The 21,483-nt window shown below is 39.4% G+C and overlaps 1 protein-coding gene and 1 non-coding gene across 2 annotated transcripts in view; both read right to left on the reverse strand.

Moving 5' to 3' along the window:
* Positions 1–756: 756 nt before the first annotated feature.
* On the reverse strand, positions 757–875 carry LOC136859405 (5S ribosomal RNA). Its single transcript, XR_010858994.2, has one exon. It is a non-coding gene; the product is annotated as a 5S ribosomal RNA (ribosomal RNA).
* A 356-nt stretch (positions 876–1,231) lies between these two features.
* The window catches only part of LOC136856927 (lachesin), a 328,011-nt gene continuing 307,759 nt past the window's right edge, over positions 1,232–21,483 (reverse strand). The window contains exons 8-9 of the mRNA XM_067135191.2: positions 19,049–19,156; positions 1,232–1,808 (exon numbers count right to left, since the gene is read on the reverse strand). Of these exons, the coding sequence (XP_066991292.2) occupies positions 1,645–1,808; positions 19,049–19,156 (272 nt within the window). The 3' untranslated portion in view covers positions 1,232–1,644. The remainder of the gene's footprint in view (positions 1,809–19,048; positions 19,157–21,483) is intronic.

The following is a 21,483-nucleotide window of genomic DNA, read 5'->3' on the forward strand; positions in this document are numbered from 1 at the left end:
TATAATAAAGCATAGCTTATTTTCTTTTCCTGTAGGATTGTAAATCTGTTTGGGTATTATTAGGGAAGTAGAATAGTGGCATGACATAGTTGGTGTAAAATTTACAAAAGCAGACTTACTCGTATTTCGCCCAATTTGTATTTACAGAATTCAATTAGAATTTTTAAGAAGCAAGAAAAATCTGCAAGAACTCCTCCGGGAAGGAAAGAAATGTTATCTCCACAATAAAGATCAGTTCAATTGAAATGGAAAGAAATTTCGTTTCCAACCTAACGTAAGCTTGTCTTGTCGCGACTTTTGTACGGTTTGAACACTTAGCCTTTGTGTGTATGTTGTTTTATGTTGGATATTCAGCCCGAAGGCTGTTTTGATCCTCTTCAGCTCCACCAACAGCTGTCATAAATAGCCTAGGCGTCACTGAAGAGGTGTACTAGGGAAATGAGGAGTGAGGTAGTTTCCCGTTGCTTTCCTCGCCGATCCAGCAGTTGCTATTACATATCGGTCTGCCAAGCCCACTGAAATGTATGCACCAACCGACCCTATGAGCGATATTTTCACACCATTTATAACAGGGACCGGCTGCATAAGGAATGGTATTACTAGCATAGCTCATACCTCAGTCACTTTCATATTGTCAAAGCCAAGGATGAGGCTGAGACCGGTCAATGCAAGTAACAAATTTGATATAGCCCATACCAAAAGACATAGTGCAGTGTAAACACTACATCTCGCCGGCAAAGGCATAAAAGGGAATTGAGCCAACGGCACGTGGTATTCCCAAGCGGTCACCCATCCAAGTACTGACCACGCCCAATGATGCTTAACTGCGGGGATCGGACGAGAACCGGTGTATTCAACATGGTAAGGCCGTTGGCAAATATGCCTATTTACAACTTGTGTTTGCTTGTGTGTATTATTACAGCGTGGTTTCACTTTAGCTCGATACGTAATAGAAAATTTCAAGAAGGGAGCTGAATTATTTCACCGGGAAAACACCGAAGAATACGGTTATAGTAACGCGTACATCAGAATGAAGGCAGAAATATGTAACATTTAACTGTGTGAGGGTGAGAGGGAATATTTACTTCCTTAGTTCCTCATTGAGCTTGAAAACTGGCTTAATTATGATCATTTATTTGGGTAAAGGAACCTCCATTCCTCCTTACATTGAGGTTAGTTTTTTGATGGTTATGTCTCGTGATTTCAGTTTGTAACTAGTAAAAATTGGCAGCAGTGATGAGCCAATAAAAAAGGAGAACATTTGCTTTTTAGCATATAGCCTTACGTGACGTGTACTATACAATCGGTCTGGTCAACCCAAACATTCCCTTGTGACTTTCTACGTCAATTTTATCTTTAACTATCTGTATGGTCTACGGTATCCCGAAGTTTAGTTTGAAGTACAAGAGAAAAGTTCCAGAGTTCACTGAGTATGTACATAATGTTATATTACAAAGTGCAGTATATACAGAAGACGGGTCGCAGTTCACCTAAGCTACAGCAGATGTGCACGATCGTCGCGTCCTTCGGGTGGAAGCCACACTGCACTACCATGGAGTCTCACTATTCACAAGCGTATGCGAGAGTCGAGAGTTCCCTGAGTCCGTAGTGCGATATCAGGGTCTCGTCCTTCACCAGTCTCTTCTAAGGGGGTACGCGAGGGGCTTGAAGCCAGGGGAGGGAGTGAAGAACAGCAAGCCACAGGAGGTGAGAGATATGCAGCGTCTGACAGCTGCTGCTAGGAGTCCTCTGCTCGTCTTCCGGAGGGTCAAAGTGACTCTCTCTTGGTCGTCCACGCAACTTTAAATCTGAAACACACCGAAGAAATACTTCTAGAACCATATTTATATAAGACATTATTTGAAATCTTGTAATTCTGTACCAAATACAGTGAGTTTCTCTCATCGCTTGGCCGATAGGCACGCCCAGCGTATCTGCCACCCGTTAACTTATCACTTCTCGTCAAACAGTGCAGTGACAGCACTTCGCAGTTCAAGTCCGTGCTTAGAACATGTATTAAGTGTTGATCTGTCGCTCCAACTATCCTAGAGTTGTGAAGTGTTATCTCATAATGTCTCCACATGTACACACGGTAGAGGAATGGGAATTTATGACCGATAATTATATGAAACAGAGTCTTGCAGGGAAGTCGTTAGGAGATTTGAAACACAATATCCTGGTGTACGCCCTCCTCATAAAGAGACCGTGCGGAAACTCGTAAACGAATTGAGAGGAACTGGTTCTTTACTCAATAAGAATCTAAGTGTTAAGAAACGTGTACTTAACGAGGAAAGAGTAAGTGAAATCGCAGAAAGATTAGAACATGCGCCACCAAAATCCGTAAGACGACTTGGACATGAAGCCGCAGTTTCGAAGAGCTTAGCATGGCGGGCTGCGAGAATGTGTAAATTGAAACCATCTGGAGAAGAATAGCCTCAGTTACGTAAGACGAACTTATACGTATGAATTGGAGTTTCCTAAGACGATGCCAGAAATGTGTGGATGAGGCAGAAGAACATTTCCACTATCTCGTCAAAATGTACCAGTTTATTTTCTTAATTGTTAATTACTAATTTCCTTAATTATTAGTTTCTTAATTCTTATTTTCTTAATGTTACTTGTTATCTCAAATTATTCACCGCTGAAGTGAGCGACGTGCTCTCCTTGTTCCTATGCCGCGGAACGGGCAGTGATGAGTCAACGGGAGGTAAATAAACGGGGCGCGGCTGCCGCCCAACTGATGAGAGGAACTGACTGTAGTTTCACTCAAGATAACATATTTAAATAATCCACACAGTTTTAATAAAAGAATTGTTCTCAAATTATTGCACTATCCTCCTCAGTCCGTATGTAGCATATGCTCTGCATGTGGTTTTCTTTACTTATAATAATACAAAACATTTTAAAGCAAAAATAATAATGGTAGGAAAGTCAACTCTGAGTCCTGATGTAGCATATATGCTACACGTCATAAAACAACTTAGTGAAACATACTACATTCTTTGGTGAATTTTTTAAATTTATTTGAGGAAAATATAATCCATCGAATGCAAAAACAAGCTCGGGACTGAAGAGGCTATGAATATAAAAACACTTCCCACAAACATTGCATAGATATTGAATTCTGACAATAAATCTTTGCTTTAATGAATTATTTCTATGCAATTTTGTGATTATTTCATCCAGAGAATTTAAAGTTAACAGATAATGTATACATTCATACATACAAACAAAAGTCGTGGCAATTTATTTAAATAAATAAATAAATAAATAAATAAATAAATAAAATATTGGCAATTAATTCAGTAGAATGAAATCAGGTGATGGATGACTCCCATAGAAAGGTAAAAACGGTGAAGCTGGTACAAGTATCTTATGTGGAAGGAATACTACACTCAGCCAGGGGTCCAGTGTTCTCAAGTTGATAGCCTGGGGTTACCCCGTTTAGTGGTCTCTTATGACAGGCAGGGGATCCCAACGGATGTATGTTCTGTTTGTTGCCCAGCTGCGAGAGAAGGTAGCCATAAGTAGCAAAATGCATAAAACCTAACAAACTGGACCAAGAAACTAAATTCGAAAATTAAGCCAGAATGAAACTGAAGGTATGTCATTAAAAGGTTGTGGTATCTTTCTCTACGGGCGTGAATTGAATGAATTGCTGTACGTAAAATATTACTTCCTGTAGTGCATGACTTTATATTGGTGTATGTGGCCGAATTATCCATCCTTCTAAATACGTAATTCTTCTTATAACCGAGCAAATACCTGCCATATTCACTGCGCTTATTTCTTCGTAACATTAATGTAACATTAAGATTGTTTTAAAAATGTCGTGTTTATTTTTAAATAAAACTTAATTTTGCAATAACAAATAATCTCATCAACACATTGAACTGATAATGCGGCTAAATTTCAAAGGCGTGAAGTGGCAGCCACCATGACAGTTACAGGCGATAATTACTTCGCTATGCTTCAACCAGGAGCGCGGTGATGAGTATGTTTAGCAGTCTTATCATTAATGTCGTTGGCTCTGGTTGAGACCTTCGGTTCAGAGAAGCATGGATATGTTTTTTTTTTTTTTTGCAGTTCCGGTGTACATAGATGACGTACACTGGTTGCCATGGTCACCGTGGTGTCGAAGAACTGTCGACGCAAACCTGTCGACGCTAATTCTAGTTTGTAGGTTTTAGAACACTAAAATTGTGTGTATTGGATGCAGCTATCTGCTTCAACGAAGGTGTTGCATCCAGGTGTAAAGTTTTAGAGTCCTTAGGAATGTCTTCCTGGGAAAATATGGCCTTAGCAGTAACTGAAATTGATCGTCGCAGGATAAGTCACGCTGACTTGGCGATGTTTAAAAGCTCTAAAGAAGCCAAAAAAAGAGGAGGAATAGGAAAAGATAGCAGGAAAGTTTATGTCCTCAGTCATGAGGAATATGGTTCTGGAGTGCATTGAGATTGTGCAGGTTGATCATTAACTTGATTGATTGATTGATTGATTGATTGATTGATTGATTGATTGATTGATTGATTGATTGATTGATTGATTGATTGATTGATTGATTGATTGATTGATTGATTGATTGATTGATTGATTGATTGATTGATTGATTGATTGATTGATACATAAGACCGGGAAATATAGCACACCAGACTCGGTCTCGAGATACTTCCGACAACCGCCACTAGAGTTCTCATTACTGAGCTCATTGCAACACGTTCGAGCACGAAAGGCTATAAAAATTCATTAAAACTAGCAATTTCAGAAGACACCAAGCAGATATGAGATAAATAAAATAAACCAAGAGCAGTTGTATGACTTACTTTCTACAACGTATTTCTTATAATTTGCTTAAACGAAATAAGTAATTCACTAAAGAAGCAGAGAAGTATATTAGCGAGTTTGTCACTTTTTCCCGTTTTCTCTAATTCTGCCTCAGTGTATCCGATAAACTGATCGAGATTGCGGTCATAAATAACTTTGGGTTTAATCGCCATCTTATAAATTATCAGCGATCCTATCTTTTCCTCCACACATCTGATGTTGCGACATTCGTATTGAAGCCACTGTTTGGAGAGCGTTGTTATGCCCGCTTCGCCATTAGAAAATCCTATATAATTTTTCAGCATCTCTGATGTGGTACAGTTAGGCAGTGCAAGGATCTCAAATGATACGTGCTTTCCTATGTCAGAGGACGCAAATTTTTAGCGTCGTTTCTCCGTATTTCACTTTTTCTTCCCGTAAGATTCAATTTGTTCTCACGGGAATAAAGTTCCTAAATGATCATTTGTACCATTATTTTCAATTTCGTTTACTTTTTGGTCAAGTTCAAATACCTTAAAGCGTTTTTCTTATTTCATTACTGTATCCTACTTCTCAATATACTGTTTTCCGTAATCTGGCATTTGAAATCTCATCAATATATATAGATTTGACATAGAAACGAGGCTTATACTCCATTTTTGTTTGTGGCTGACGTATGCTAATAATAATTTCGTGTGCCTATTTCTAGCCGAGTGCAGCCCTTGTAATGCAGACCCTCCGATGTGGGTGGGCGGCATCTGCGTGTTATTGTGGTGGAGGATAGAGTAATGTGTGGTGTGTGAGTTGTAGATATGTTGTGGACAGCACAAACGCCCAGCCCCAGAGCCATTGGAATTAACCAATGAAGGTTAAAATCCCTGACCCGGCAGAGAATCGAACCCGGGACCCTCTGAACCGAAGGCCAGGACGCTGACCATTCATCCAACGAGTCGGATGGTTATATGCTGAAGATATGGTATGTTAATCATTATCTGAATCAGAAATTTTGCTCAATTTTGATGGCAATACGTCATTTCCGGGAGCTGGTCTTTCCGGCGTTTGACACTTTTCTGTTTGTGAAAAGGATATACACTAAAAACAGAAGGAACTTTCTTGGGAAGAATTCGCTTGATTGATGTGCTTACACTGAAATCTGATGTATTAAAATGCAAGCTACATACTCGCGCCTCGAAATAGCTTGCCTGCATTTCTCCCTTAAGCCGTACTCCGAAGGAAAATTATGGAACGTCACATTTTCCTGCTTTTTAGCGGTATCCGAAATATATAGAGGTACATAAGAGTGCACCATGCTTTTCAACCTCATGGACACTCACCGACAGAAACAATACTCACAATAAATTGAATAAAATCAGCACAACATCAAATTAACTATGTACATCACAATGTTGAAGTCCGCCAAGAGCAGAACAGAAAACTGTCATCTAGCGATCAAACCGTGAACACGGTCGGCCCGTCTTTGAAGTGGAAAATTAGTAGCTATGTCCCGGCCTTGTAAATCTCGTAGGCAACGGACTGGGTCAGGGATGTAATGAATGAACCATATAATAGGCTATTATTACAATGGGGTCGCCAAACCCAAGGTGATTATTAAAGACTGAGAAATGCCATGAAATGATAATGGAGAGTGTTTCTGGAATGAAAGATGACAGGGAAAACAGGAGTACCCGGAGAAAATCCTGTCCCGCCTCCGCTTTGTCCAGCACAAATCTCACATGGAGTCACCGGGATTTGAACCACGGTATCCAGCGGTGAAAGGCCGACGCGCTGCCGTCTGAGCCACGGAGGCTCCTCACTCGATTGATATGTTATCAAATATTTAAATGTCACCTGATGCAGTTTGTAGATCCTTCGCTTGTTTAAATACGGATAGCAATGAAAACGCCTCCTTAAGTCAGCGGAGTAAATTACCTGGCACATTTTTATCGTGAGGAGATTAGCATAGCCATTATCTTAACTCAGCCCAGGACGCTGTGTTAATTGTATTAGAGCTTCTCTATAGTCTGATTCCCTCTTTCTCCCGCAGGAATGAAATTATCCAAGTCATTAGTGTAAGTTGTGATATTCTAATACTGCTTATTCAGCAGATTATTACTACTTTGAACTGAACGTACTTGTCGTAAGTTATTTGCCGTAGAAATGGTAAATCATTAAGAAAGAGATACAGTAGTTTGCTAATTATTTCATGGATTCCATCAACTATATTCTCGAAATAAAATGTACTCTGAAACCAACATATTACCACTTAAGCAATCAATCACAGCAAATGCATCACTGTCCGTCTCTGTGGTGTAGTGGTTAGTGTGATTAACTGCCACCCCCGGAGGCCCGGGTTCGATTCCCGACTCTGCCACGAAATTTGAAAAGTGGTACGAGGGCTGGAACGGGGTTCACTCAGCCTCGGGAGGTCAACTGAGTAGAGGCGGGTTCGATTCCCACCTCAGCCATCTTGGAATGGTTTTCCGTGGTTTCCCACTTCTCCTCCAGGCAAATGCCGGGGTGGTACCTAACTTAAGGCCACGGCCTATCTTCCCATCCCCCACCAAGGCCCCTGTTCAGCATAGAAGGTGAGGCCGCCTGGGCGAGGTACTGGTCATTCTCCACAGTTGCATCCTCCAACCCAATGTCTCACGCTCCAGGACACTGCCCTTGAGGCGGTAGAGGTGGGATCCCTCGCTGAGTCCGAGGGAAAATCCAACCCTGGAGGGTAAACAGATTAAGTAGAAGAGGAAGAAGAAGAAATGCATTGTCATTCATAAAGTCTTCCATAATAAAATGTTCACCAAATATAGATGTCATAAAGTGAGTGAAATCCATTCATATAAGACAATGCGAAAATATAAATTACACGTTTTTCAAAATTATACAAAAGTTTGGCACTAAGGGAGTGCAACACTTAATAATATCCAGTGGCGGCCGGTCATTACGTGCTACCGTGCTCCAGCACGTAGCTTGGAACTGTAAGGAATATTATTTATGTACAGTACAATTATCCTGGTGCCTTTTCTTTGTTTTGAGTACGATATGAATTTGTGTTTTATATAAATCAAGACGAGATCTGTCGAAAACCTAGCTCTGTTCTCCCGGGGAACAAGGCTCGTGCTCATGTGTAGTGAGCCCTTGCCTGTAGCCTGAAGGAAGCAATACGCAGGCGCAGCCAAGCTTGCCACACACACACACCCCTAGCCGGTGGACTATACCATAAACCGGGATCAAATTTCACCACTGCCTGCTCGATCTGCATCCGATGACTGCTTCAGCCATCGGATGCAGATCGAGCAGGCAGTGACTTTCACTGATCCCGTCCATAGTTACTTTCTCTCCCGCAAGGGGTAGAACTCCTCGATGTCTCCTGCTACCTTGATGTTGAACGTGGTTAGCGATTCTGCCACTAGAGAGTAGCATCGTCTGGCTCGAAAGTAAAGCGTAAGTGGAGGCAATCTATCGCACACACAATGTTGTTATTAAGGTAACCAACCAACGCTTATTATAATATCCATCTTCCTTTTGTGTCAAAAATAAGGAATTTGTAGGTGAGTCAAAGAATCTTTAACTGACCCTAAATGTTATCCCGCATTACAATGTAATTTACTTTGGTAATAGGGGGGGTCTCAATGAATCAGTTGGCAGCTCTTTCAGTTGCTTTGTGCGGTTTTTGTTCTCGCGGTTATATTGCTGGTGTGTGTTTTTCTATCATTGCATTAGTGCTAAAGGTCTTACGGAGATGTATCAAGTTATTTAACCAGAGCAGTGTATATGTATGTTGGGTATTCAGCCCGAAGGCTGGTTTGATCCTCTGCAGCTCCGCCAAACGCTGTCATAAATAGCCTAGGCGTCACTGAAGAGGCGTACTAGGGAAATGAGGAGTGAGGTAGTTTCCCGTTGCTTTCCTCACTGAGCCAGCAGTTGCTATTACATATCAGTCTGCCAAGCCCACTGAAATACATGCACCAACCGATCCTATGAGTAATATTTTCACACCATTCATAACAGGGACTGGCTGCATAAGGAATGGTATTATTAGCATCACTCATACCTCAGTCACTTTCATAGTGTCAAAGCCAAGGACGACACTGAGACCGGTCAATGAAAGTAACAAATTTGATATAGCCCATACCAGAAGACATAGTGCACTCTAAACAGTACCTCTCGCCAGCAAAGGCATAGAGCAGTGTATATAAAGTTAAATTAAATCAGTGTTCTTAGTGAGGTTCTACAGTATATTCCCACGATTCTGTTTGCACTGATGTAAGTTGAGAAGTGAGTATACAACATGAATAGTGTGGACAGTTTGATGAAAGGGCAATTTATTAGGAGAACGTTAGAAGAAAATGTGAACATAAAAATTATAGGTCGTCCTATTCCAGTCTGAAATTTAACTCAGAAGGCTTCGAGCGTGAAAAATTCCAGTTATGTCAGGCATTTCAACTGTAAAGTTTATGACGATAACAGTTGGATATGTGGTTGTGATGTAAGAAGTGCTTTGTTTTGTTTTTCTTGCGTCTTATTCGGAAGATAATGATATCTGGAGTACGAAAGTTGTGAAAGAACTGAAAATCCAGGAGTGTTCTTGGGATTAGTTGATTTCATGAGCAGTTTATATAGTGCCATTAAGGAACACATGGAAGCCAATAAGGTATTTAAGGGCACATCAAAAACCATCCAGAATGAATAGGTAGACTGTATGCTGGAATCCTGCCGTGAAAAGATACTGGAGGAATTACACAGCACTAAATACACTGCTATCATGGCAGAGGAAACTACTGACGTCTCTGAAGAGGCACAGTTGGCATTGTGTTCAGATACGTATTAAATGGGCAACCACTTGAAAGATTTTGGGGGTTCTTTAATCCAGACGGACAAACCGCAGATGCAATATCTGAGTGCATGCTGCAGCAGGTCAATACCGTAGTCATTTTCAGACCGGGCGAGTTGGTCGTGTGGTTAGGGGCACGCGGCTGTTAGCTTGCATCCGGGAGATAGTGAGTTCGAACACCACTGTCGGCAGCCCTGAAATTTTTTCCGTGGTTTCCCATTTTCACACCAGGCAAATGCTGGGGTTGTACCGTAATTAAGACCACGGCCGCTTCCTTCCCACTCCTAGGTCTTTCCTATCCCTTCGTCGCCATAAATATATCTGTGTCGGTGTGACGTAAAAACAAATAGCAAAAAAAGTAGTAATTTTCGGGTTAATCCAGAGAAAAGGATCGCCCAAACTTAGGATGGAGCATGTGCGATGAGTGGTGAAAGAGGTGGAGGTCAAAGGAAACAAAAAGCTAGGCAATTACATTCACTGCTACACCCACCATCTCAACCACGTATTTGAACACGCGGCCTCTAAAAATCAAGCTGCGCGCGTATTATTCTGCAGCCTATCTGCATTTCCTGCATTCTTTTCCAGATCTCCTCAACGTCTGGCAGCTTTGGAAAAAGTGGTAGTAAACAAATTGCAGGATGTTCATCAACAAGATGGAACTTCAATACTAGAACCGCCAATGTGTATGAAAACAAAGATGCTTTGTTGCAATGAAATGAAATGAAATGTCGTATGGCTTTTAGTGCCGGGATATCCCAGGATGGGTTCGGCTCGCCAGGTGCAGGTCTTTCTATTTGACACCCGTAGGTGACCTGCGCGTCGTGATGGGGATGAAATTATGATGAAGACAACACATACACCCAGCCCCCGTGCAATTGGAATTAACCAATTAAGGTTAAAATCCCTGACCCGGCCGGGAATCGAACCCGGGACCCTCTGAACCGAAGGTAAGTACGCTGAACGTTCAGCCAACGAGTCGGACCTTTGTTGCAATGCTTTGTGGACATGGAAAAGTCGAAATCTGTAAGGACAGTTCAAGAAGCACGTGGACTCACTCACAATTTGAAGGATGAAGAGTTTTTATTTTGCCTGTCCTTCTTTCACAGAATAATGCCTCATGTGAATATTTTGTACTCCCAGCTACAAGCAAGATCGATAGATGCAATCAAAATAGGTAATGCTGTTGGCATTTTTATGAAGGCTGTTGCTTCAGTCAGGGATTCTGTCGATAAAATAGCAAATGAAGTTTCTTAAGAAATGCCACAAAGCAAAAGACGCAGAACGGAATCCTACAGGACGGCTGATGCTAAAGATGTTTGTGATCGAATCACTGAAGAGTAAGTCGTAGATTTGAGTCTGTTTCTTACTTAGAGGTTGCAAATTGATTCGATTCGATTAATTTTAGCGAATATTCAAAACAGTTCCCTGTAAAAAGAGTTAACGCCGTGTGTGACGTATACAGACTCCCAGACAAGAATAGACTAAAGACTGAGCTTAGCGTTCCATATGAAAGAACTGATTTCAGAGAAACTGACGGCGCAGTTCCCTTGCTTCAACTGATCCTGCAAGATACCTTTGCCCAAATAACAGAATTACTCAGGATTTTGATTACTATTCCAATGACCACTTCAGAACCGGAAAGGTGCTTTTCGAGTCTTAGAAGGATTAAAAAGTTCCTTCGAATTAGTATGTATCAGGAACGGTTGAATGCATTAGCGATGCTATCTATCGAGAAAAATCTTATCTCGGAAATAATGAACTTCAACCAAAAGGTGATTGACAAGTTTTGCAACAAAAAAGACTTCATATTGCGCCATTAGGTGAGTAAAAGCAATATTTCTCGAATCAATTATTTATCTCGTAGACAGTTTTCGAAGTATTCATCTGGTTCAAAATTAATGTTTTTTTTTGTTCTGAGTTATAAATTGTGAAAGAAGCTTTATTTGTTATTATTATTATTATTATTATTATTATTATTATTATTATTATTATTATTATTATTATTATTATTATTGTTAACAAGTTGAAGTATGAGTTGTTCATCATGGCAATATGCAGATTTAAAACAGCGTATTTAGCTTTATTTCCTAGCACGTAGGACGATTTTTTCATAGCCACCACTGCTAATATCTGAATATAACAGTGTTCCTGACAATATACCAATCATCTGTAAAAACTTGCGATTTCGTAATAAGCTTAGGAAGTACCTTTTAGGCACTCAGAATGTGTAACAATTAAGTTATTCCTCTCATATTTATTTTTTCAATAGTCACCTTAAAAGTCGAAAGTTATTCCTCCTGTATTGTTACTTTGATAATAATCCACCTAGACCTACTTGTAATCCTCTCTATTAGGTAAATGGCGATAGTCAAAGCATATATTAACCATTATAATTACTCCTTCACTTTTAGATCTTAGACCTTCACCCGCCATTGTTGAGATTATCAATGTATTGTTCATCTTGACAGAGCTCTTATTCTCTGGAATCTTATTTATCAATAAATCAAATCAGATCAGTTGTTGATATTCAAACATAGTGTGAAGAATACAATTCACGCTCAGAGCAGACAGATAACGATAGGCTCAGTTAACTGAGATGTAATGGCTAGATGAATCAACAGCCGTATGTGTTTATTAGAGTTCTACACACATTGTATCTTATTTATTAGGTACCTGTTATTTATTTATTTATTTATTTATTTATTTATTTATTTATTTATTTATTTATTTATTTATTTATTTATTTATTTATTTATTTATTTATTCATACAATAAATTAAGTGTGACTTCAAAGTTGTAACTGATGTGTCTTTAACAAGGTCAAATTTACTGTCACTTTATGAAAAGGAAACACAGAAACAAAATGACGGTGTGGAGAGTTACAAATACGTATTTTAAAATGTTCTCTGGACATTAGGACAACTACTTCCACAAAGACACTTAAGTAGCTTAGTAAGTAATTCAGAAGCAAGTAAACGAATAATGTACAGGGGAGCGAGGACAGAGGCTTCGTGATTTTAATAATAATGCTATTTGTTTTATGTCCCACTAACTACTTTTTCGGCCTTCGGAGACGCCGAGGTGCCGGAATTTAGTCGTTCAGGAGTTCTTTTACGTGCCAGTAAATCTAGCGACACGGGGCTGACGTATTTGAGCACCTTCAAATACCACCAGACTGAACCAGGATCGAACCTGCCAAGTTGGGGTCAGAAGGCCAGCACCTCAACCTTCTGAGCCACTCAGCCTGGCTCGTGATTTTAAAATGAAACAACAGAGCAAGCATATTGTACAAGTTATTAGGGCATGATGCTGACATGTCTGCAATAGATTTCTGGGCTTATTGTTCATATTACCTCAATATAACTGTTCAGAAAAACTACGAAATTTTAGCTCGATTTCGAATTTCTAGGGTACTGTAATCTTTGTGGGTTTTTTTCCAGCATTCTCCACAGCTGGCAGGAGGGTTTCCATCTGGAATCATGAAATCCGTCTGAAATTTGTCTTATAACATCTTTGTTACATACTGTCTCTGACTAGCTAACGAGGTAAGCAGAAAAGGCGAGCACGAAACGAAAGGGGTGTTTGTTTTAAAAAAGTATAAAAAAGACATCGAATACGAATCTCCAAGTGATATTAGTATTTCTGCTAGTAGTGATAATGATTCGAAAAATTGTTCGGATAAAGATGTTCTTGTTGGCATTTCTAGTGAAACTGATGAAGGTATTACGTTGGATGCAGTGGTGATGGTAGGTGATGTAGAAAATAAATTTGTGTGGAAAAATGTTAGCCTGGATAAACGACACGAACTAATATAATTCCATTTAATAGAAACCCTAGTGTAAGGGTTGAACTATTACCAGAAGTGAGCACAATTGACAGTTTTCGAACTATTTCTAATGGATGATGATGTAAGTTTAGTAGTGATCAAAACCAATTCTTATGCTAAAAAGTGCGTTGAAAAATTTGTAAATACATTTCTGCATACAAAGGCATGATTTTGGAAAGTTGTGAAATTCGGCAGTTTATTGTATTAGTTTTGTCCATGGGAATAATTATAAAACCGGGGATAAATATGTATTGGTTACAATATAGTACTCACAAAATATCAATAAACACCAAAAGAAAGGTAAAAAATGCAAACAAATTGTAAAATAAGCTTTTAATAACCATTAAATATTATATGAATATGTCAGCATCACTTTCCTTTAATGACTACCATTAATTTATCGCTTCCTTCAAATAATGAATTTCCTCCGAAAAACTCACCTTTCAGGCATAAGAGCTCTGTGAAAACCTGCCACCGAAGGGGATAAATATCCTTTCTTTGGGTTTTCAACTACATTACACAAATTACTGATGTCATATTTAAAGGACATAACTCAATTTGGTTATAAAAATCATATATTTTCCAAGTTTTTAATGATTTCTTGAGTTCCTGAAGGTTCTAATCTAGGGCCATTGCTATTGCATCTTTTTTCTTAATGACATACTTATATATTGAACCCATGACCTTTGTGCCCTAAGAACATTATGCATAAATCGACAATCATTTAAAAGTTGGATTCTTGACAGCATGGATTGGACACGTGACGAGGGGGTGATTACCTTCGGTCCCACGCTCTGGGGTACGTGACGTCAGCCACACGTGTCAACGGCGGAAGAATCTCAAGTCATTTTTGTGAACTATTTCAAAGCGCGTGTACATGGCGACCCAAGCCAAGTCAAAAGAAATATAGTGCCTATCAAAGGGGGTCAATCATCTCACAAATCGAACCCGTAAACATTTTAAATGTCCATGAACACTACCGCCAGAAATGTAGCAAGCATGTAGTCACTTTCAAAACTCTTGAAATTACAGTTTAGGTAAGTCAGAAAATTTATAGAAATTTTCTTGGCGGCAAAGGGAGAGATCCGAAGAGAGGGGGTAACTGCTATAAATATGAAGGGACGCCATGACGAAGTCTCCTTCTCCGGCATTTGTGATACAAAGCGGACGAAAAATTGTTGAGCTGCTCTGCGAAATCAAACAACGAAAGTAGACTGAGTTCAACTGCAGATTTTAGCCATTGCGGCTAAGTCTTGACTCCAAGAGGAGATAGTTTTCTTGAGTGAAATAATTGTACCAGATAGGACGGTCAAAGTACTGAATAAATTCTAATGTGATTAAGTAATTCGTGTGCCGAAATAATTATAATCCATCGTGTGCACTCAGCAAACAATTGAAGGGTATTTTCTTTTTTTATGCTTTATTCCAGGAAACCTGAAGAAATATTAAAAAATGGTTTGTAAAGCCATGAATGTAAAAATGGCTAAATAAAATGCCAGGGTCGCAGGTGAGCTCTATGACGAGCACTGGCGTGACGACATGAGGTAGGTGACTTTCCATCTTACTACCTCTTATATCTTGTCTCGTGATCTCTAAAAGTGTATTTGAATGGGGATATACGACGCAGTGGTCATCCCTACTAAGTTTTGTAAATGTGAGAGTACGACTAAAAGAGTCATTTGTTTTATTTTCCACTTGGATACAATTTTGAAGTCTTGCGAGTGCCGTATAATGTTGTAAAAAGTTATTGAATAGGGTTCCGAATTGATATCACGTCCAATGTAGATCGTCATCCGTGTGAGTGTACTGCCTATATTTTGTGATGTCAAATTAAGATGTTCATTCGACGTAAATTTTTCCTGTCTGCAATTTGACGTTAATAACAATAATCCATGGTTACTCATTTTCAATCGAGTGGAAGCGCGCTGTCGGGTGAGAACCTAGGGTGATGAATTTGGTCACGGAGAGAAACGTTTTTTTAATGCCCATTTTAAACTGTGTCTGACTGACAATAAAAAGATCTAGTAGAATGTTTCAGTCATTTCTCGTAAAAATCAAGTTATTAAATACGATATCATTTATGCGAAGTTATTCATGATTAATGCATTGTGCGATATTAGACGTCGGGATTTCTAGTGAGGATTTTATTCCAGTTCTTTGTCGATGATAATTGTGGAGCTGGGAAACAGAGGTTAGTTTTGTTGATATGAGATTTGTGAATCAGGTTGGACCTGTCATTGAAGCCGGGACATGGAAGCCCGAGGAATGTTTTATATGAGTTGAGATGAGATGTGCGAATCAGGTTAGAGTCCTGTCATTGAAGCCGGGACATGATAGCCCGAGGTATTTTATAATGTTGGGAATGGAAAGAAATTCATAGAAATCCATAGCGGTGTAATTGGCGACGCGTATAATTAGTGTGGGCATCTTGAAGCATAATCTGTGCATTTTGTTGGTTAGAATATCGTATTTGTTTAAATTTGTCAGCAGAGTTTAAAGAGAGCATTTTGAGAAGCCAGTCAACTGTGAATAAACCAGGTGTTTCATGTAACTGCCAAGTGAACTGGGGGGCGAGAGGCCTCAGCTATGATAACGGGACAGGCGTGGAATTGAGATTGTACTGTATTCTCGGCCAGGGAAACGTTAAAATGCTGGATTTAGTTGAAATTCATAGCCGGTGATGATCTGAGTATTGTGAAATACTGTAATTGGGGACGTAATGAACATTTGAAATCACGAACTTTGAGTATAAGGAACAGAGTAACCAAATTCAGGGTTGTCCAAAATATAGAGGGATGATTGTGATGATCGGTTTGTCTGTAAGGGGTGTGCAAATTTCATAAATGGTAATGACGTGATATGACATCGTAATTATATGGCGAGTTGTGTGGTTTGTGCGTAGATTATTAGGATATCCAAGGGTTAATAACGGTTAGAACTAGATTAGACTTTAAAGTGTGATATCACGAGACAAGATATATAACTGGACCTGAATTATGTAACAATTCTTTTCCAGCCAGATAAAGATCATAAGATTGAATTCACATCACAGCTGCGTAGAAATTTTTGAAGAAACCAGAGTCCGCGGAGATAAAATTTACTGTTCTTTAACATTTCGATAAATCATTTAAATTTATTTAATTATCAAATTCAGTGAAACCGCATTTTGAAATAACTTTAATCAAGCGAATAACTTGGAGATGCATTCTGGAATTTTTAGTTTGTTTTCTGGCGAATATTAACATATAAAGTAACGATTAAAGGGACATATCCGAAGGAAATGGATTTTACTGCCACAAAGTTTGTGAGCATTGCTATTGTTGTAATTATTGAACTTTGATTGATTGAGCAGTGAATGTGCTGGGGATAGTAAAGTGGAACTTTGGTCATCAACCGATGTAACTTAATTGTGTTTAGCCTTCAGCCTAGAAACTTGGATGGTCAGGGGGTCATCAACCTCAGTGACTTAGATTAGGGCCATATGCCATTGTAGCATCATTTCCTTGCGGTCATCATCCACAATGACTTTAAAGTAACTTAGAAGATTAGATGTCGGTCCATGACATAGACGCAGGTCACATCGATTCAATTAAGGGTCCATGCCGTAGAACCACTGTGTGGCACACACCGTTTGGACGGCCTTAATTATACCCAGAGTCCAGAGTTCGTGTTACGAGGGCTGGACCATAACGAATCATTATGATGGTACATGTGGTCTCACATGGAAGCCGAATTTAAGGATTTCCAGACTTTCCTTTCGTAAATGATTAATAATTGAGACAATGGTTTCTAGTAAGAATGCCCGTCAGGCAGTTACGTTAAAGTCTCACACCAGTGTTCTGACGTTTATGTAAAAATGATTGTGGTGTCCAGTGGACACAATTGACTTCTATGATAACATTGACATATAAGATGGCTTCAGAAATTTCCTGAATAAATAGGAATCTTTTAAATAGACCTTTCATTCCAGTAGATAGATTAGAATTACTGAACCCTACCTTTACCTCAGCAAGTGACGAAGAACCCGACACGACCCAAGAGACAGATCTCATGAACTTTGCTGATAGGTAAGAAAGGTAGGTATCCCTCAATATGGACCTAAAGGGTTCAATATATATATATAAAAACATGTTGAAGTACTGTTTTTAGTATTATATTAAAATATATAAATCTATTAAGCCGATATCCGATTGCCATCACTTAAAAACGAGTTAGATTCACTAGTTGACTGGAGCAAATGGAATACATTATATTTTAAAATAGATAAATGTGTAACTATGGCATTTATTGGAAAGAAACGGAAAATTTAATTGTGGAATGGCTAACAACATATTAGCTCGTGTCAGGCCAAGACCGGATTTAGGAATAGCAATCAGTAAAAGTTTAAGTTTTAACGACCGCATTCAAACAATGCTCTTAAAATGTTAAGTTTTATTGTACGGAATTCTTTATCATTTCGCTCAAGGCAAGTCACGTTTATTTTACTCATTTGTAAGGTCCAGGTTTGAATAGGCTCAATTATTTGGAATCCAGTGACCACAAAGGACATCAATCTCATTGAGGGTGCTCAAATTTTTTTTTCTGAAATTCATCAATTACAAAATCACCGGCAATTATGAAACATTAATAAATTATTCAAGTATAGTCAAGGAACGATCTTAAGAATTCCACTGAATCCTGTCCTACTTTCAGAGAACTTAGCCAGGATCATAATTCATGCAAGATAGAATAGAACAGAATTCTCCCATCCCCCAGTTTCATTTCAACTGAAACTGGGGACGGAGTAATAATTTATTGTAAACCAAAATGTTTTTTAAACTTTCCCCTATTACTACATTGAACATTACAATTAAGCTTATTAACTATTTCAATCCAGTTCCTAAATTGTACTTCTTCTATAAAGTTTATTTATGTATTTTGTCCTGGACGTTAAGAGAGTTATGTAGTCTAGAACAAACATGTATCTTACCCTCCCTAAGTTGTATTAGTGCTTACTTTTGTGTCATCAGTATGTACAGAGTTATATTTTGAACGAATTGAATGAATGAAAGAATGACTGAGTGCCTATATGAATTGGTGAGTCACGGATAACCACCAAGCCGCGAGAGAGTTTCATGAGTGAACGAATGGATGAATGCATGAATGTTTTAATTCAATTCGCATGCAATTTAACAATTATCTTAAGAAAAAAGAATATCGGCACTACAGTAAAACAATTATCTGTTGCTACATTTCGTATTATATTTAAACCTACTAGTAAATATTTGCGTTAATGCTTGTTTTAATTTTTCTTATTTCCTATTGCCGCATACGTTTTTGAATACAAACAAAATAGCAGTTCTTCCCAGTGAAATCCACTCCTTATTCAATAATTTAACGATTGTGTACAATTCTTTCTCTCTTTCTAGTTTTTCTTTATGTTATCTTCCTAGATATTTTACTCTAATTGCCTCCGACTCCATACAAACTCTCAATAGATGCACCTATTTCGTTATTTCCCCACAAAGTAAACGAGTATTATAATGCAAGTAAATGACGTCATGTGTTCAGTAAAATAAATGTTGACTGTTCCATACTGTACCAACCTCGTTCCTTGGTAATCCTTTCCGGGTCTGATAGGTCCATTATCTCGTTGGGCTCATTATTGTTGCTCTCAGTTTCTGTGTCTGGAACTGGTAGCTTGAAGATTCTGTCTGTGAACATCAAGAGGAATTTATATAAACAACATTCAAAACACTGTACCCACCAACATGCCTGTGGCCTTGAGACTCTACATATGTCCAATAATGAATGTATCCATTAATGTCTTGGGAGCTACCAGACTTGAAGGAAACTGTTTGCGTTGAAGTAGAAGGAATCTACCACCTGGTTGACAGCCCTAAATGCAGATCAATTATGATTGACTGATTGACTGATTAATTGATGGACAGAGATGCAGGCACACAAAATGTAAACTGAATCTACTTTTGCAAGGCAATCATTCGAAGTGAGGAGAAAATCATTAATTTTATTTATAAATGGAGAATGTGAGGACATACACATTATGCTTTTTTCACTCTGTAATGAAATGATGAAATGATGAACTTATGCTAAAAGTAACGAAAAAGGCCTTAATTATCTTAATTATCTTTGGATTTTTTTAAAATATCATCTCCAATATGAAATTTCTGAAATCGTATTTCACTCATATAATAGTCGTTTACTTTGTGGGGAAATAATGGAAGAGGTGCATCTATTGAGAGTTTGTAGGGAGACGGAGACAATTAGACTAAAATATCTAGGAAGAGAATGTAAAGAAAGACTGTCCTATTCGATCTTTCGTGGTCAACTCTTGTTCTTTTCCGATCCGACGGTATTAGGTTTCCGAGTCCTAGGGAGTATTTCTTTTCGCCGCCCTTCGTGGCCCTTGTCTTTCTTTGGCTGATAGCTTCATTCGTCGAAGTGTCGGATCCCTTGCATTTTCTTTTCTCTGATGAGTGTTAATAAGGAATGGTTGCCTAGTTGTACTTCCTCTTTAAACAGTAATCACCACCACCACCATCAGTCACAGACTTACAAAGGTCAATGAAAGTAACAAACTCGATTTATCTTGTACCAGATGATTTAGTACACTCTACACACTGTACCTCACCAGAAATGGATATAAGCGGTATAATAATAATGGCCCCGTGGTATAGGGGTAGCGTGCCTGCCTCTCGCCCGGAGGCCCCGGGTTCGATTCCCGGCCAGGTCAGGGATTTTTTCTCGACCTGAGGGATGGGTTGAGGTCCACTGAGCCTACGTGATTAGAACTGAGGAGCTATATGACGGTGAGATGGCGGCCCCGGTCTCGAAGGCCCAGAATAACGGCCGAGAGGATGCGTCGTGCTGATCGCACGACCCCTCGTAATCTGCAGGCCTTCGGGATGAGTAGCGGTCGCTGGGCAGGCCAAGGCCCTTTCAAGGGCTTAAGTGCCGGGGGGATATAATAATAATAATACAGCAGAACTCCATTTATCCGAGTGCCGAAGACCTAGATGTTAGGCCCTTTTAAACAACAAGCATCATCACCACTATTTATCCGAACTCCAGTCATCCGAATCGCCAAATACGCGGAAAAACTAGGGTTGGGGCAAAAGTCACTGCAACTTTTTTACCAGACCAATGGAAATATACAGATGAGAGTAGAGAAAGTGAAAGCGAATGCATGGAAAATGCTGAGCAGGTGTCGGATACAATGCGAGCCAGGAAATCCTTGTGCTACATAATGTTCATTCTGAGAGTGTTCAGTAATCTTTACGGTAAACCCTCAATGTAGTCCTCTAGATTGTCAACGACTCGTTGCCAATGATGCGGGAGGCGTCGGATACCAGTCGCCTCGCCATATGAGAATTTTGCAGTCTCATGTTTCACAACGTTGTCAATGTCCACTCGTGTGCAAAACCGTCTCCCATGTAATGGTTCTTTCACTTCGGAGATGAGATCAAAATCGCACGGAGACAAGTCCGTTAAGCATGGCGGGTGTTCCTGTACTTCCCACGCTGTTCTTTTCTCGTCGCATCCGTTCTGCATAATGCCTGACTCACTCCTGCTGTCCCATCGCCCTGTGCGTGATACCTGTCCAATACACCGCCATTTCGTGCTGTGTGTATGTACTATGAGTATCATTTCCAGGACAAATGACCATTGTACTGTACGGTAGCGCAGTGAAAATGTGAGGAAAAGAATAGTTGCTGTGACTTATACCCAACTCTCGTATATAGGGAAAGTTTCACGCTGCCGAGGTCGCATGCTTCTCACTGTTACTCATTAGCAGGACCTCGCTGTTCGTAAACGAATTTCTCCGTTAACTTCGCTGGACATTTTCAAGTAACATTTTATACAATTGTGTGTGACTACAGTAGTTGTTCAATGTTTGTACAATACTATAACGAGACGGATTCATTATTTAACAAAATGGCCTCAAACGCTGACGAGAGAGGCATTTTGTTTACACATGTGAACGGATGGGGGACAAGATATGCAACGACGTTTGAGAAAA

This window comes from Anabrus simplex, chromosome 1, assembly GCF_040414725.1.
Source record: "Anabrus simplex isolate iqAnaSimp1 chromosome 1, ASM4041472v1, whole genome shotgun sequence".
Lineage (NCBI taxonomy): Eukaryota > Metazoa > Arthropoda > Insecta > Orthoptera > Tettigoniidae > Anabrus > Anabrus simplex.